A 17,847-nucleotide genomic window follows, 5' to 3' on the forward strand; every position below is an offset into this window, starting at 1 on the left:
TGCTGAAATAGCGGAAACTGCTCGTGTTTTCTTGGAAACTTGCGGTAACTCTCTATGGAACGTTGTTTGGGTCTTAAAGCAGGTGGTTAAAACGCAATCTTTTTAATGCTACGTGTTCTATTTATTTTGCCACGATGTCTTATTGTCTCGGCCTTACGCCTATATATCACGGTAGCAAGGCATCTGAACTAACCGCTTATAAAGCAAGCAAAGCAATTATCACAACACGTAGGTTGTAATATGGAGCTTTTTTGGGGGCGGGGGTACAGTTGTTTAATGACAATCTCTGACCTGATGGTCCAGACCGTGGTAGATGTAGCAGCGCGGGGTCTGACCTTTAACTGATTTTCTCACTGTTGGGACTCAGCAAGATGACCTCAGCAAAAACATCCTCTCACAGTCAATTGCGTTTATTTTCAGCAAACTTAACATGTGTATAATATTTGTATAAACATAAAATATTTGTATGAACATAAGATTCAACAACTGAGACATAAACCAAACAAGTTCCACAGACATGTGACTAACAGAAATCAAAAGTAACCGTCAGTATCTGGTGTGGCCATCAGCTGCATTAAGTACTGCAGTGCATCTCCTCCTAATGGACTGCACCTGATTTGCCAGTTCTTGCTGTGAGATGTTACCCCACTCTTCCACCAAGGCACCTGCAAGTTCCCGGACATTTCTGGGGGGAAAGGCCCAAGCCCTCACCCTCCGATCCAACAGGTCCCTGACGTGCTCAATGGGATTGAGATCCGGGCTCTTTGCTGGCCGTGGCAGAACACTGATATTCCTGTCTTGCAGGAAATCACACACAGAACGAGCAGTATGGCTGGTGGCATTGTCATGCAGGATGGTCATGTCAGGATGAGCCTGCAGGAAGGGTACCACATGAGGGAGGAGGATGTCTTCCCTGTAATGCACAACATTGAGATTGCCCGCAATTACAAGCTTAGTCCGATGATGCTGACACACCGCCCCAGACCATGACGGACCCTCCACCTCCAAATCGATCCAGAGTACAGGCCTCGGTGTAATGCTCATTCCTTCGACGATAAACGCAAATCTGACCATCACCCCTGGCGAGACAAAACCACAACTCGTCAGTGAAGAGCACTTTTTGCCAGTCTTGTCTGGTCCAGCGACGGTTGGTTTGTGCCCATAGGCAACGTTGCTGGTCGGTGATGTCTGGTGAGGACCTGCCTTACAACAGGCCTACAAGCCCTCAGTCCAGCCTCTCTCAGCCTATTGCGGATGGAGGGATTGTCCGTTCAGTCAGGCCTCTTTAGTGTCCTAAGTTTGCATTACTGTGTCCTTACTTGCCTACCATCTGTAAGCTGCTAGTGTCTTAATGACCATTCCACAGGTACACGTTCATTAATTGTTTATGGTTCATTGAACAAGCATGGGAAACAGTGTTTAAACCTTTTACAATGAAGATCTGTTTAGTTATTTGGATTTTTACAAATTATCTTTGAAAGACAGGGACATTTTTTTTTGCTGAGTTTAGTTATAGATCTGTACTGAGGTCCATGGATCTTACTCAGTCGTACTTTGTACCTTCTGACCCTGTACCAGATCCAGAACTTGTCTAGTGGCTTGGAAACAGGCTGTAGGATTTCACTTTTCTGCTTTATGCCTCGATCACACCTAGTGTTTTTGCGTTTTGGTACACCAGAATTACAATAACGCTTCGATCACACCAACAGTATTATTGAGCAAAATGGAACGCAGCATCATCTGCATATGTGTGCAACAAAAGTTCAACATTCACCTTCTGCGACCATTACGCATCGTTTGACGCATACATTGGATTAATAAATCCAACCCTAAGCACCACACAGAACGCACTGAAACGACCTCGACAAGGCAAACATTACTTAACTAGGCAAGTCAGTTAAGAACAAATTCTTATTTACAATGACGGCCTTCCCCGGCCAAACCCTAACGACTCTGGTCCAATTGTGCACTGCCCTATGGGACTCCCAATCACGGCCGGTTTTGATACAGCCTGGAATCTAACCAGGGTTTGTAGTGACACCTCTAGCACCGAGATGCCGTTCCTTAGACCGCTGTGCCACTTGGGAGCCCAATTACAGCCATTCTTTTTCAGTTTGTTTCATACAGGAAGTGGGGAAATATTGGTGACTGTCTACAAACATTTTTTATTCATACATTTAAATTGAAGAATAGATATTTGACATAGTTTTTGACAGTTAACCATTGTCACCCATCTCAGAAGATCTTCACGTGGTAGAGAATGTGGGCATGAAGCTGTATGTGTGTGTGTGTGTGTGTCTTTTTTCAGGCAAGTTAAGTGATAGAAAGTGGTGCTTGCCCTTGAAGGATTCCCACAAAAGTAAATTAACATTACTACCCATTAAACATTTTGATGTTGTTTTTCCCTTATGATGGCAACGGATGAGCTCAAGAGAAACACACCGATAAATACTGGCTTGATGATTTTCTCTTTAAAAACCACACTTGTGCAGTTATACTAACACCCAACATTGCAGAGCGGATTTCTAAAATATGGGCTAAACAGCCTTTGATATGGTAGTTTTCCTCCATTTAGTGCCTAATTTAATATATATTTTTTTATATTTAACCAGGCAAGTCAGTTAAGAACAAATTGTTATTTACAATGGCGGGCCTACTCCGGCCAGAACCCGACAACGCTGTGCAATTGTGCACCGCCCTATGGGACTCCCAATCACGGCCGGTTGTGATACAACCTGGATTCGAACCAGGGGCTGTAGTGACATCTCCACTGAGATGATGTCTTCATCTGGGCTCCCAAGTGGTGCAGCGGTCGAACACAACCCAGATAGTTAAATCTTCAAAATCCTGTAATAGGTCTCGACTGACATACTTGTATGTGTTTAAAAAAAAAAAAAAAAAAAACTTGGGTATTAGGTACTAAGACAATGTCCTTCAATATTGAAATCATAACCAGCATCCTGAAAACACCCCTTTACAATTGGGGTAATAGTTCAGTAGTTGATGGGAAATACAGTACCATCTATGCAGCAACACAGTAAGTGCTGTAGATTCACACAGAAGAGACAAAATGCCTGCGCCAGTCTTCCAGATTAACCTTGCGATGTTCTAAAGTAATTCCTTAACCTACAGAATGATAGGGCACGACCTAAACCAGTGGTTGTACCCTGCCCGAGTACAAGGGCAAGTCAGTGTATCAGCCCACTCTAGCACAGCATAGAAGCATAGCAGTCAAGCTACATGGCAGAGTCATAAGGTACAAATATGTCAATTTGACATTTGCTTGATTTTGAGGGGAATTCTTTGTTAATGAGATAATGAGATATATATATATCATTATCAGCAAATAGATACTGGCATCAATGGTACATTTGCCCCCCAGAAATGAAATAAAAACATGATTACCCTAATGACAGCAACTGGTAGTGTAGAGCCATCACTCATATGCCAACATTAGAAAAATAAGTAATCAACATTTGGATACCCAGGGGGCTTAAAAGAGAATACATTCGTAAGAAGAACAAAATTTTAAAACCTCTTCAGTTCACATACGTATAACCGGTATGTGCACACACTACAAGTGTCTGATTGAAATGTGAAGCTGTAGCCCCAGCAATGTGTGGATAGGTCAAGCCAAGCTACTCTTGCAGAGAAAGAAAATAAGACAAATATACAAAAATGTATACAAAGTAAAATGGCAGTACCACACCTCAATCCTTTGTAAGTGTGTGTGTGTGCATATTCTTACAAGGTTTATTCTTTTTTAAAGAAGAAGAAAAACATAATTGCTGTGAAAAGGCAGTAATAAATAGGGGTGGCAGTCTGTTGGCAAGGCGTCAGTGATCCCCTGGTGTGTGTGCATTTAAATGTGTGTCTGGGTAAAGCAGTCTATTGATATGTGGGTGGGTCAATCATCCTTTGAGTGATGCTGGGCATCCAGGTTGACCACTTGAAGCTCTGTGAGGTTGCTGCTGCTTGACTGCTGACCAATCATCATCTACAGGTCAAAAGGAGAGGGGATTAGGTGACAGTATTGTTGAGCAGTGAGGGTAGTGTTGAGGTAACAGAGTTGTGGTGACAGAGGGAACATGGGTGTCATTACCGGGTGGAGCTGCACTGCGGACACAGGGATCTGAACTGTCCCAGGATGTCCTGTGAGGAACACCTGCGATACAGCGCCTAGTTGGGATGGGAAAAACGAATCCAATAAATTAAATCGCACACATAAACGAGCCAGTAGGGTTGGCCGATATTACGATAGTATCGTCTATTGAGGATGATTGACAGCCACCGTCGATAGTGACATCATGGTGATATGACATTAGAAATTACATTACCAACGGTTCAACCGATATGGATGAAAATACTCTCAAATTATTGACAGTCTGCATTTTAACCTCAGTCATTGTATCATTTCAAATCCAAATGCTGGAGCACATAGCCAAAACAACAACAAAAAAAGTTGTCACTGTACCAATACTTTGAGCTCACTGTATATCAGTGCCCTGTTAGGCCAGTTGTGGTGTCTGGACTCTTGATTGGCTCACCGGGGTCATGGGACTGTGTATGGGCTGTCTGTGGGAAGGTGTTGAGCACGGTCAGACTGCCGTCGCCCAACGAGGTTGTAGGTGTGGCGTACATAACAGTGTGGGCGCCGGGGTACATCATGTGACCACCCATCGATGAGGGCACTGAGGACGTGACGATGGTGGTGGGGAGGCTCACTGAATTAGGGAGACAGGACAACAAGGGCAATGAGGGATGCATATCAATATTCTACATGGTTCATTCATAGAATGGTGACTTCAACATTAAATGTTACTACTTCTACACAGTCATAGTGAAACAAAGACCGATGTTAATAAAGGCAAGTAAGATTAAAAACAGCCTGCATATTACTTGTACTGCAAGTACATGATATTTGACACTTCTCAATTTAACAAATGACCACATACCAATACTGCAATCAAGCATTTCATAAAATTAGTTACCTTTGGTTTTCGGATGGAATACTGTTGTTTGATCTCCCCACCTTAGTGACATTGACATTTCTCGGTTGTAGTGCCTTTCACCATTCTATATCCACCCTTCCAGTGGGATCAACAGCCACATTTATGGCATCAAAACTATCATAATCACTACCTTTGAGTTTGGAAAAACTGTTTCACAACCAAATCTCTATTATTGAAGGGGATCCAGACACCTTTGTGATTTCACATGTTTGAGAAACACACAAGGGAATATAACATTGCGGATAAAGTTTGGAATGACAATTTCATTTGTACAACAGCTAAAGACCTGCATCACTATACTGAGCGCTTGACTCTTTTCTAAAATTATGTATTTGGGTGTTTCCGACTATTTTTTCCTTCACGTTTTTTCAGGGCCTCCATACTACACAAGAGCACCAGGAAGTGATTTGCTGTTTGGGGTACATTTCTCAAAAACATGTGAAATTACAAAACAAAAAAAAGATGTCTGAACCCTTCTATAAAACAACATTTACATCAAGAGAGAGATTTGGTTGTAAAAAGGAAACTTCTCCTTTAATAATTTTAATGTGTATGAACCCTGGATGACTGACAGGGAACGCTGTATTGAAGCCACCACACAGCCATTTGTTTATTTTCTTGTAAAAAAAAAGAAAAGAGATTTTGGATGTTTTATAAATGCATTAATTAAATGTCTATATTCTATTAGACACCTTAATGCTTGCTTTTAAATTATATTATGTGAACTGACAAAATAAAAATACAAAAATCCTTTTTATTTTTTAACCAAAAACCTAAACCAATTTTTTTAAGGGTACCAAATGTTAGTGTCCCTACTACAACAAATACAATACCGGAATGTGTCATTTTGACCTTAAATTAATGAAATCCTGTAGAATTCCATTCCCATCATTGATAAATCTAGGTTAAAAGGTCAGATTGGATTACCAAATCCAAATGATCAGAATCATTCTAGTTTTTCTGTTTTGAAATACCAGAATCGAACATTTAATCCAATCCCATTGCCGAAATCAGAAAAGTTTTGAAAAACTGGGCCCAATAGCGAGAGGGTTTACTCCATCAAAATCAGTCAAGGATAAGCAGAACGCCTGCCTTCCCACCATTGGGATGACTCCCATTGTTAGGGCGGAGACAAGACCAGCTCAAATCAAATACAATTTTATTGGTCACATACACAAGGTTAGCAGATAATGCGAGTGTACAGTATCTCAGCCTATGAGAAGGCAAGGAAAAGCAATTACCATATTGTCAATACCTGTCCAGTGCTTTCAGATCTATTGGAATGCCTAGTGACGAAGAGCTAGAGCCTAGAGGTCAATTTCACTTGCCACTGAGAAGTAGCACTCAAGTCAGTCTCTCCATTTGCCCGCTAGATGGGGCTAATGCTCTGCTACACCAGTCATTCCAGACCCTCCTCCTTGGGATTGGGTCCATCAAGGAGCACATTTCATTATTACGGCAACTTGTAAACAGACTGCTGCTTGTCGCATTTGAGAGTGGGGTAAAAAGCCTACCAGTCATCATATAGCAATTTAACACTTAACATTAACCCCCCCCTCAATACTAATATCATTGCATTGCTGTTTACCCCCTCAAATCATATTGGCATTATAGTCAAATGGGCTCATAAGCAGACAGGCTGCTGTGAGTGTATGGTGGTTGTTGTTTACCTGTGGAGTTGCTTGTGATGTGGGAGAGGTCACTGTGGCTCACAGAGCTCTGCTGGCTGCTGGGGTGAACCTGAATGGCCTGCAGCTGCTGGCCCATCCCTCCGCCTGAGAAGACGCACACACACGTAGAGTGACAATATTAAATTTGCCATTCAACTACTTTCGCACACTCATTATAGGAGGCCAAGTTTGCATGTTACCTCTGATAGGTACATAACTAAAGTTGGGTGGTAAATATGAATGGGTTAGTGAAGTGGTGTGTACCAGTTAAGTGGCTGAGCAAGGGTTAACAGACCTATAGAAAAGTAACACAGAATCCCCATCTATACAGCTGTCAGATATACTATTCAACACAAAGGTGTTCCATTTTCAGCAGTTGTGATTTTATAAATGAAGTACTTGGGCTATTAGACAATTTTACAGAATTTCCCCATTGTTAGCCTACATTCACTACAGTTCATGAAGATGATGACCAAGTGAGAAAACTGACACATGCAATGTTCCCTCTAAGCTGCGCATTTCTACGCAGTAGCCCCGGGACTGCTGCGCAGAAGAAATATTAGCCCACTGAGAGAAGTGGGCTAATGTGGCTACAGCCTCAGTGTTCACAGTAAACGCGTGCTGGAAGTTGCACAGAATTTTCACAACATTCAAGTGCAGAAAAAAAAGTGAGGGTACATTGGACACAAGTGTGGGACTTTCAACTCACACTTTTTTTCTGTCTCTGGGTGGGGGGTTACCTTTAGGACTGCTCAAAAATAACTTAGGGCGTCAACTTGCCTTTTTCTTATGATAAGAGTTTAGAGCTGGGCTACATACACACCATCAGTAACAGCTGTAATGCGAGCCCCCCCCCACGCGCACACACACCCATTCAGTAACAAACACTGACCAGTGAACGGACTAAAATATCCACTTCCCTACATTCCTGTCCCTATCTACACACTGACTTACCTACCGTACTCCTCCCGCTCCTTGTCCCTAAAATATAGCTCCTGTTTACCCTTCCATGAGTCCTTATTATCCATCCTCATTGCCTCTTTGTCCCGTCAACAAATGAGCCCTCTCCTGTGACTGCTTGCAAGCAGAGCACCATATTTAAATCTCATAAGGAGATAAAAAACATGCTTCTCACTGCATTGTAAATGTTAGTATTCTTGCCTTTATCGCAATGTAAAGAGAGACTAAAGCTCAGGCTCAAACAAACATACATAGGGAGACAGATGCAGTGAGAGTAGAGGTCGACCGATTATGATTTTTTCAACGCCGATACCGATTAAAATCGGCCAATTTTGTGTGTGTGTGTGTGTATATATAATAATGACAATTACAACAATACTGAATGAACACTTACTTTAACTTAATATAATACACCAATAAAATTAATTTAGTCTCAAATAATGAAACATGTTCAATTTGGTTTAAATAATGCAAAAACAAAGTGTTGGCAAAGAAAGTAAAAGTGCAATATGTGCCATGTAAAAAAGCTAACGTTTAAGTTCCTTGCTCAGAACATATGAAAGCTGGTGGTTCCTTTTAATAGTCTTCAATATTCCCAGGTAAGAAGTTTTAGGTTGTAGTTATTATAGGACTATTTCTCTATACCATTTGTATTTCATATACCTTTGACTATTGGGATGTTCTTATAGGCGCTATAGTATTTCCAGCCTAATTTCGGGAGTTGATAGGCTTGAAGTCATAAACAGCGCTGTGCTTCAAGAAGAGCTGCTTGCAAATGCAGGAAAGTGCTGTTTGAATTAATGCTTACGAGCCTGCTGCTGCCTACCACCGGCCAGTCAGACTGCTCAATCAAATAGGCATAACTGTAATAACACACAGAAATAGGTCATTAATATGGTCAAATCCGTAAACTATCATTTCGAAAAACAAAATGTTTATTCTTTCAGTGAAATACGGAACCGTTCCGTATTTTATCTAACGGGTGGCATCCAAGTCTAAATATTGCTGTCACACTGCACAACCTTCAATGTTATGTCATAATTATGTAAAATTCTGGCAAATTAATTACGGTCTTTTTTTATTTATTTGAAATTTTAACCCCTGTTTCTCCCCAATTTTGTGGTATCCAATTGTTTGTAGTGTCTCGTCGCTACAACTTCCGTACGGGCCCGGGAGAGATGAAGGTTGAAAGTCATGCGTCCTCCGATACACAACCCAACCAAGCTGCACTGCTTCTTAACACAGCGCGCATTCAACCCGGAAGCCAGCCGCACCAATGTGTCAGAGGAAACACTGTGCACCTGGCAACCTTGGTTAGCGCGCACTGCGCCCGGCCCGCCACAGGAGTCGCTGGTGCGCGATGAGACAAGGACATCCCTACCGGCCAAGCCCTCCCTAACCCGGACGACGCTAGGCCAATTGTGCGTCGCCCCACGGACCTCCCGGGTTGCGGCCAGTTACGACAGAGCCTGGGCGCGAACCCAGAGTCTCTGATGGCACAGCTGGCGCTGCAGTACAGCGCCCTTAACCACTGCGCCCCCCGGGAGGCCCAATTACGGTCTTTGTTAGGAAGAAGTGGTCTTCACACAGTTCGCAACGAGCCAGGCGGCCCAAACTGCCTGACTCTGCTTGCACAGAACGCAAGAGACGTGACAATTTCCCTAGCTAAAAGAAATTCATGTTAGCAGGCAATATTAACTAAATGTGCAGGTTTAAAAATATATACTGTAATTTCTGGACTATAAGCCGCTACTTTTTTAAACCTCGCGGTTTATACAATGACGCGGCTAATTTATGGATTTTTCCCGCCAAAAAACTGACGTAAATCGAGCGCGCTCAAACTTCCCATCATTCTGATTACGATAGTCATTTTGTCACCCTCATCATGGCAAAGACACAGATAAATGCATATGATGCAGCTTTCAAGTTGAAGGCGATCGATCTGGCTGTTGGAAAAGGAAATAGAGCTGCTGCATGGGAGCTTGGCCTTAATGAGTCGATGATAAGACGTTGGAAACAGCAGCGTGAGGAATTGACTCAGTGCAAAAAGACAACAAAAGCTTTCAGAGGGAAGAAAAGCAGATGGCCCGAACTAGAAAATGAGCTTGAAGACTGGGTCAACACACAGAGAGCAGACGGCCGAGGTGTTTCAACTGAGGCTATTCAATTCCGACACCAAAGGAGATGACTTCAGTGGTTTCAGTGCAGAGGAGGAGGAAGATCGTGACCACTGACTTTCTTGGTCGGCTACTGTTTATTACAAGACGTGTTTCATTTAAAAGCTGAATTAGGGAGACAGGACAACAAGGGCAATGTTCATTTGTTTCGATGTACCGGTAGGCACCTGCGGCTTATAGACATGTGCGGCTTATTTATGTACAAAATACATATTTAAAAAAAATTCAGTGGGTGCGACTTATATTCAGGTGCGCTTAATAGTCCAGAAATCACGGTAGTTGTGTATTGATGTTAAGAAAGGCATTGTTTATGATTAGGTACACATTGATGCAACGACAGTGCTTTTTTTCACGAATGCGCTTGTTAAATCACCACCCATTTGGTGAAGTAGGATGTGATTCGATGATAAATTAAGAGGCACCGCATCGATTATATGCAACGCAGGACAAGCTAGATAAACTAGTAATATCATCAATCATGTGTAGTTAATCACTAGTTATGTTAAGATTTATTGTCTATTTTTTTACATCCTTTTTTCTCCCCAATTTTGTGGTATCCAATTGGTAGTAGTTACAGTCTTGTCTCATAGCTGCAACTCCCGTACGGACTCGGGAGAGGCGAAGGTCGAGAGCCATGAGTCCTCGAAACACAACCCAACCAAGCCGCACTGCTTTTTGACAATGCCCATCCAACCCGGAAGCCAGCCGCACCAATGTGTCGGAGGAAACACTGTACACCATTATCAGTGTCCAAAAATGCAGATTGTTATGAAAACTTGGAATCGGCCCTAAGTAATTGGCCATTCCGATTCATCGGTTGACCTCTAACAGAGACAGTGAGGTAAAGACAAACCTCGAAAAGGACACTAACAGACAGGCATAGCGATATTGGGAGATCCAGTTTTGAACAGCGACAAGAGGTGGCTACAGAGAAATGACTGGGATCCTAGATGCAAACAAACTGGGCTCAATTTGGAGACACTCGACACAAACATCAACAGTGAGAGATGCATGCAGACAGAGGGAGAAATCCCAAATCAACCCCATGGTTGATCGGAGAAGATTGGATGTATGTAACAAAATAGTGGTAGCTCCATCATGCCCTCTGATAGGTAAGGCAGAATCATCTAAAAAATATAACAAAATTGATTAAGCTGTACACTAGAGGCGGCTGCAGTCATACAGAGAATAAATTAATAAAGATTATTTGTTGTGCAGACCATTTTTTCCCCCATTAAGTCAGAATTGTTGCCATATTGCTTGCCAAAAGTCTAGGAGCTAGGGGTTGATTTGCAATTCAGGGAGAGTTGATGCTCGGAAGTATCGTGGCAAGGAAACAAAACGTGGCGGGGTGAAGAAGCCCCTGACCTGTAAACGAGACAGTTGCAGGTAGGCGGAGCAGGGTGGTCTGCTGGCCCTGCTGGGTGTGCCCTGCGGTGGTGATGCTGGTCTGGGCCAAGGGGCCCTGGAGGGCCTGCAGCTGACTGAGTGGAATGGTGTGCGTGCCAAGGGGAAGCGGTGCGCCTAGAGGACGCGCAGAGAAAATTAGCGGTGCCCAGGTCTCACGCAGTGGAACCAGCAAATAGACCAAGAAAACACAACACAGCGAGAAAGACAAAGAAAGATAGAGGGTAAACAGACATAGCCACACAAACAAAAACAGCCACATAAAACACAGCATCACCGACAAAACATACTCAAACACAGACAGAACAAAGCCTCAGACAAAATACAGACAGTTTCACAGAAAAATGTACAGCCACAGACAACACAGACTCAAACAAAACACACTCAGTCATAACAGTCACACAGACAAACCACATGCAAACACAGCCAAAAAGCCCCAGAGGATTTTTTGTTTTATTGGGGTGCAATATTTTCAACCAATAAAAAAAAAAAGGGCAATTCTGAAATGAGGGAACAATTCAGGGGGGTGAATAGAAGTAAATAAAGTTGGGTGCAACACAGATAAATCAAGTCAATAAGGTGGGTAATGATGAGGCAAAGAAAGTGAGACAAAAAACAAAAACAGGACACCCCCCCTCACTCACCGGACATCAGGGTGAACCCTCCAGGTAGCATGACGCTCGTTGACGTGGCCGAGGTCTTCAGCACCGTGCCGTTGGCACAGCTGGTGGCACTGTGAGTATTGATGCCCGCCGAGACCTGCCAGCAGGTGGCAGGGATGCTGTTCTGCAAGTGCATGGCCACGGAGGTGGTGGTGGAGGAAGAAGACGTCGACGTAGGTTGGGTGTTGACACCGGCAGGCAGATTGGCCATGGTGAACGTCGGCTTCATCATGTCCTGAGAAAAGGAGAAAGCAGGAGAGATATTTACTGATCTGTTATCAGAGCATTTGGAGAGAATCTTTACTTATGTAGCTTATGATATGTAGATAATTTGATAGCCAAATATAAGGGGACGTACCAACCAAATGTATTTGCGTTCTCTCATGCCGAGAAACATTGCAGGTAAATAATGCACTCTGTCCATCAGTCAGCACACTGAGTGTTTTTAGATTTTACAAGTTGTTGATACATGTCAAGGATTCCATTGAAGGGCTAAGCTTCAACTCCTGGAGTAGTTTGTGAGCAAGCTGGTGTGCTAACTAGCTTTATGAAAATCAAGCAAAGCAGATTTGAGTCTGGGGATGGGAGGGGAGAGACGACGATGACGAGATGAGAACATTTTCCAATTTGAACAAACAATGCTGGGAAATAATTGAGGCTTAGGACCCGTCGCTTGAATTGGCAAACTACCAAAGAAAATAGTTAAATATGCTTGTGTAGCTCGCCAAGATCAAAGCCGCTTGCTTTGGTAGCAATTGTCAAGTAAAGAAAATATATACTGTCCATAAAATGTACACTGCTCAAAAAAATAAAAGGGAACACTAAAATAACACATCCTAGATCTGAATGAATGAAATATTCTTAAATACTTTTCTCTTTACATTGTTGAATGTGCTGACAACAAAATCACACAAAAATGATCAATGGAAATCAAATTTATCAACCCATGGAGGTCTGGATTTGGAGTTACACAAAGTTAAAGTGGAAAACCACACTACAGGCTGATCCAACTTTGATGTAATGTCCTTAAAACAAGTCAAAATGAGGCTCAGTAGTGTGTGTGGCCTCCACATGCATGTATGACCTCCCTACAATACCTGGGCATGCTCCTTATGAGGTGGCAGATGGTCTCCTGAGGGATCTCCTCCCAGACCTAGACTAAAGCATCCGCCAACTCCTGGACAGTCTGTGGTGCAACGTGGCGTTGGTGGATGGAGCGAGACATGATGTCTCAGATGTGCTCAATTGGATTCAGGTCTGGGGAACGGGCGGGCCAGTCCATAGCATCAATGCCTTCCTCTTGCAGGAACTGCTGACACACTCCAGCCACATGAGGTCTAGCATTGTCTTGCATTAGGAGGAACCCAGGGCCAACCGCATCAGCATATGGTCTCACAAGGGGTCTTTGGATCTCATCTCGGTACCTAATGGCAGTCAGGCTACCTCTGGCGAGCACATGGAGGGCTGTGCGGCCCCCCAAAGAAATGCCACCCCACACCATGACTGACCCACCACCAAACCGCTCATGCTGGAGGATGTTGCAGGCAGCAGAACGTTCTCCACGGCGTCTCCAGACTGTCAGGTCTGTCACATGTGCTCAGTGTGAACCTGCTGTGAAGAGCACAGGGCGCCAGTGGCGAATTTGCCAATCTTGGTGTTCTCTGGCAAATGAAAAACATCCTGCACGGTGTTGGGCTGTAAGCACAACCCCCACCTGTGGACGTCGGGCCCTCATACCACACTCATGGAGTCTGTTTCTGACCGTTTGAGCAGACATGCACATTTGTGGCCTGCTGGAGGTCATTTTGCAGGGCTCTGGCAGTGCTCCTCCTGCTCCTCCTTGCACAAAGGCAGAGGTAGCGGTCCTGCTGCTGGGTTGTTGCCCTCCTACGTCCTCCTCCACGTCCCCTGATGTACTGGCCTGTCTCCTGGTTGCGCCTCCACGCTCTGGACACTACGCTGACAGACACAGCAAACCTTCTTGCCACAGCTCGCATTGATGTGCCATCCTGGATGAGCTGCACTACCTGAGCCACTTGTGTGGGTTGTAGACTCCGTCTCATGCTACCACTAGAGTGAAAGCACCGCCAGCATTCAAAGGTGACCAAAACATCAGCCAGGAAGCATAGGAACTGAGAAGTGGTCTGTGGTCTCCACCTGCAGAACCACTCCTTTATTGGGGGTGTCTTGCTAATTGCCTATAATTTCCACCTGTTGTCTATTCCATTTGCACAACAGCATGTGAAATTTATTGTCAATCAGTGTTGCTTCCTAAGTGGACAGTTTGATTTCACAGAAGTGTGATTGACTTGGAGTTACATTGTGTTGTTAAAGTGTTCCCTTTATTTTTTTGAGCAGTGTATATAGTATGTATAAACTGAAAGTAGAAGCCTAAGTATTGTTGTCCATTAGTTTTCTCCAATTAAGGGAGGGGTGTAAGGGTTAGTAAATAATAAAAGGAAAATATATTAAATACATTTAAAATAATATAACTTACATTCAAAAAGTATTCAGACCCCTTCTTTTTCCAATTTTGTTCCGTTACAGCCTTATTCTAACGGATTAAATTAAATGTTTTACTCAATCTATACACAATACCCCATAACGACAAAGCAAAAACAGGTTTAGAAATTTTCACTAATATATTTTAACAGAAATACATATTCACATTAGTATTCAGACCCTTAGCTATGAGACTCAAAATTGAGCTCAGGTGCATCCTGTTTCCATTGATCATCCTTGAGAGGTTTCTACAACTTGATTGGAGTCCACCTGTGGTAAATTCAGCTGATTGGACATGTTCAGCTGACTGTCCTCCATGTTTCACGGTGGGAACCACACATGCGGAGATCATCCTACTCTGCTTCTAACAAAGACAGCGGTTGGAACCAAAAAAAAAAAAAAAAAAAAAAGCACATTTGGACAGATTTCCAATGGTCTAATAACATCCATTGCTCATGTTTTTTTAGCCAAAGAAAGTCGACCATGAAGTCCTGATTCACGCAGTCTCCTCTGAACAGTTGATACTGAGATGTCTGTTACTTGAATTCTGAAGCATTTTTGGGGGGCTGCAATTTCTGAGGCTGGTAACTAATGAACTTATACTCTGTAGCAGAGAAAACTCTGGGTCTTCATGTCTTAAAGTAATGGACTGTTGTTTCTCTTTGCTTATTTGAGCTGTTCTTGCCATAATATGGACTTGGTCTTTTACTAAATAGAGCAATTATTTTCTTTTAACAAGGCACACCTGTTAATTGAAATGCATTCCAGATGACTACCTCATGAAGCTGGTTTTAGAGAATGCCAAGAGTGTGCAAAGCTGTCATCAAGGCAAAGGGTGGCTACTTTGAAGAATCTCAAATATATTTTAACACTATTTTGGTTCCATATGTGTTATTTCTTAGTTTGATGTATTCACTATTCAACAATGTAGAAAATAGTCAAAATAAAGAAACCCTGGAATGAGTAGGTGTCCAAACTTTTGACTGGTACTGTACACACAAATATGGGGGATTGGAAATGATGCAGACAATTAGAATGATAGAAGACACAATTTATCTGCAATATTAAAGCTGATTTACCCCCTGAAAAAGATACTGAACAAAAATAAACAGAGTGTTGGTCCCATGTTTCATGAGCTGAAATACAAGATCCCAGAAATGTTCCATACGCACAAAAAGTGCCTCTATCTCAAATGTTGGGCACAAGTTTGTATACATACCTGTTGATGTGGGGGGGGGGAAGACTCTGCCCAGTCATGTAAAAATCTGTAGATTAGGGCTTAATGAATGTATTTAAATTGACTGACTTCCTTCTATAAACTAACTCAGTAAAATATTTGAAATTGTTGCATGTTGCTTTTATATTTTTGTTCAGTAGTGTAGATCAGGGTGATCAAACTCATTCCATGGAGGCCCTAGTGTCTGCAGGTTGTTTTTTCCTTTCAATTAAGCCCTAGACCACCAGGTGGGGTGTTCCTTATTAATTAGTAGTGATGCACCGATGACATTTTTGGCCGATACCAATATCCAATATTTTCTTTAACCTTTTGGTGTTATGGGGCAGTATTTTCATAAAAAAAAAAAAAAAAAACACGTTCCTGTATTTTGTCAGAAAAATATGCTAGAATATGCATATAATTGACAGCTTTGGATAGAAAACACTAACGTTTCCAAAACTGTAAAGATATTGTCTGTGAGTATAACAGAACTGATGTTGCAGGCGAAAGCCCGAGCAAAATCCAATCCGGGGGTGCCCCAGGTTTTGAAAGCTCTGCGTTCCAATGACTCCCTATTCAGCTGTGAATGTACCATCAACGAGCTTACACTTTCTACGTATTCCCCAAGGTGTCTACAGCATTGTGACGTAGTTTTACTCATTTCTGTTTAAGAATAGCCGTAGGCGGCCACATTGAGTAAGTGGTCACATGGTGGCTCCGAGAGAGATTCTTGCGTAAAATACAGAGGTAGCCATTACTCCAATCGGTCCAAGTGAAAAACGAATTGTCCCGACGGATATATTATCGAATAGATATTAGAAAAACACCTTGAGGATGGATTCTAAACAACATTTGCCATGTTTCTGTCGATATTATGGAGCTAATTTGGAATATTTAAGTTCCTAGCTAAGTTCTTTTGGTGACCGCAATTTCCGGGCGATTTCTCAGCCAAACGTATAGAACAAACTGAGCTATTTCACAGACAAAAATAATATTTTGAAAAAAAAAAAAAGAACTTTGGCTGTCTACCTGGGAGTCTCGTAAGTGAAAACATCCGAAGTTCATCAAAGGTAAACAACTTAATTTGATTGCTTTTCTGATTTCCGTGACAAGGTTGCCTGCTGCTAGCAAGGCATAATGCTATGCTATGATAAACTTACAAATGCTTGTCTAGCGTTGGCTGTAAAGCATATTTTGAAAATCTGAGATGACAGGGTGATTAACAAAAGGCTAAGCGGTGTTCCAATATATTTCACTTGTGATTTTCATGAATAGGAATATTTTCTAGGAAGATATGTCCGTTGCGTTATGCTAATTAGTGTCAGATGATGACAACGGTCCCGTTCACGGGATGGGGTGTCACTACAGGTTAATATTAGTGGACTTTGTGGTTAGCCTTCAAAATAAAAGTATGGCATAATTCTATTTGTATACATTTGCATCACTGTCAATTACATACTTTTATTTTGAAGGCAAATTCCACTATTGTGGCGAGCTTCACAACACATCCCGGTCCGGTCGAGCCTCACTAGCCAGAGGAAGCTAGCCGGCTGCATATACCGTTAGCTTTGGGCAACAGGGTTAAGTTGACTATTTATTTTCATGAACTGAAGTTAAATTTCAATAGGCGAACAAAAATACTTACAAGGATTCATAAATCATTGCTAAGAATTAAAATAATTGATGTTTCTACTGGTCATTGTTTTCAGGCTGATTGTATTGGTGCTAGCTAGGTAAAGTTACCAAGCTGAAGCTAGCTACCCCAGAAGTTGCGGTCAAACAAATGCTTTATTACCAACGCGGTATTGTAAACGCATTGTTTGGGGCCGGTGTTTGCAGACTTTTTGTACAGCTTTGACAGTACTACTGTATCTTTGACACGTGAAGACCCAAACGCCATTCCATAGTATGTCTGAAGCAGTGACGCTATTACTGTGCAACTCCGGTAGGGCAACATCTGAAAAATAGCGCACTTGGTAGTGTGTCCCGGTGCTCGACCAGTCGGCGAAAGCCAACATCACCCACGACAGAACGGTTGATTGTCAAGGGCAATGAATTCCATTATCTTGGTTTTAATGGATTTCTCCTTTGAGTTGTCTCGCTGAAATGTTACTCTTTCAAATGATTCCTCGACTTGTTGACTGCTCGATTCACACTTCAGACAGGTTCGCTAGGTTAGGAATGCTGTGTTGCACGTGTAGCGCTACATTTTACGTGGTGTCATTATGTTATGTATCTACG

The 17,847-nt window shown here is 42.5% G+C and overlaps 1 protein-coding gene across 2 annotated transcripts in view; it reads right to left on the bottom strand.

The window, feature by feature from the left end:
* Window positions 1-389: 389 nt before the first annotated feature.
* LOC135520949 (serum response factor-like) overlaps window positions 390-17,847 on the bottom strand; it is a 31,145-nt gene continuing 13,687 nt past the window's right edge. Inside the window, exons 3-8 of one of the 2 annotated variants that reach the window (XM_064946825.1) lie at window positions 11,871-12,123; window positions 11,188-11,343; window positions 6,683-6,787; window positions 4,548-4,724; window positions 4,103-4,179; window positions 390-3,997 (exon numbers count right to left, since the gene is read on the bottom strand). In XM_064946825.1, coding sequence (XP_064802897.1) covers window positions 3,908-3,997; window positions 4,103-4,179; window positions 4,548-4,724; window positions 6,683-6,787; window positions 11,188-11,343; window positions 11,871-12,123 — 858 coding nt within the window. In that variant the 3' untranslated portion in view covers window positions 390-3,907. The remainder of the gene's footprint in view (window positions 3,998-4,102; window positions 4,180-4,547; window positions 4,725-6,682; window positions 6,788-11,187; window positions 11,344-11,870; window positions 12,124-17,847) is intronic. The other variant, XM_064946833.1, reaches the window with a different exon arrangement.

This window comes from Oncorhynchus masou, chromosome 4, assembly GCF_036934945.1.
Source record: "Oncorhynchus masou masou isolate Uvic2021 chromosome 4, UVic_Omas_1.1, whole genome shotgun sequence".
In the NCBI taxonomy this organism is placed as follows: Eukaryota; Metazoa; Chordata; class Actinopteri; order Salmoniformes; family Salmonidae; genus Oncorhynchus; species Oncorhynchus masou.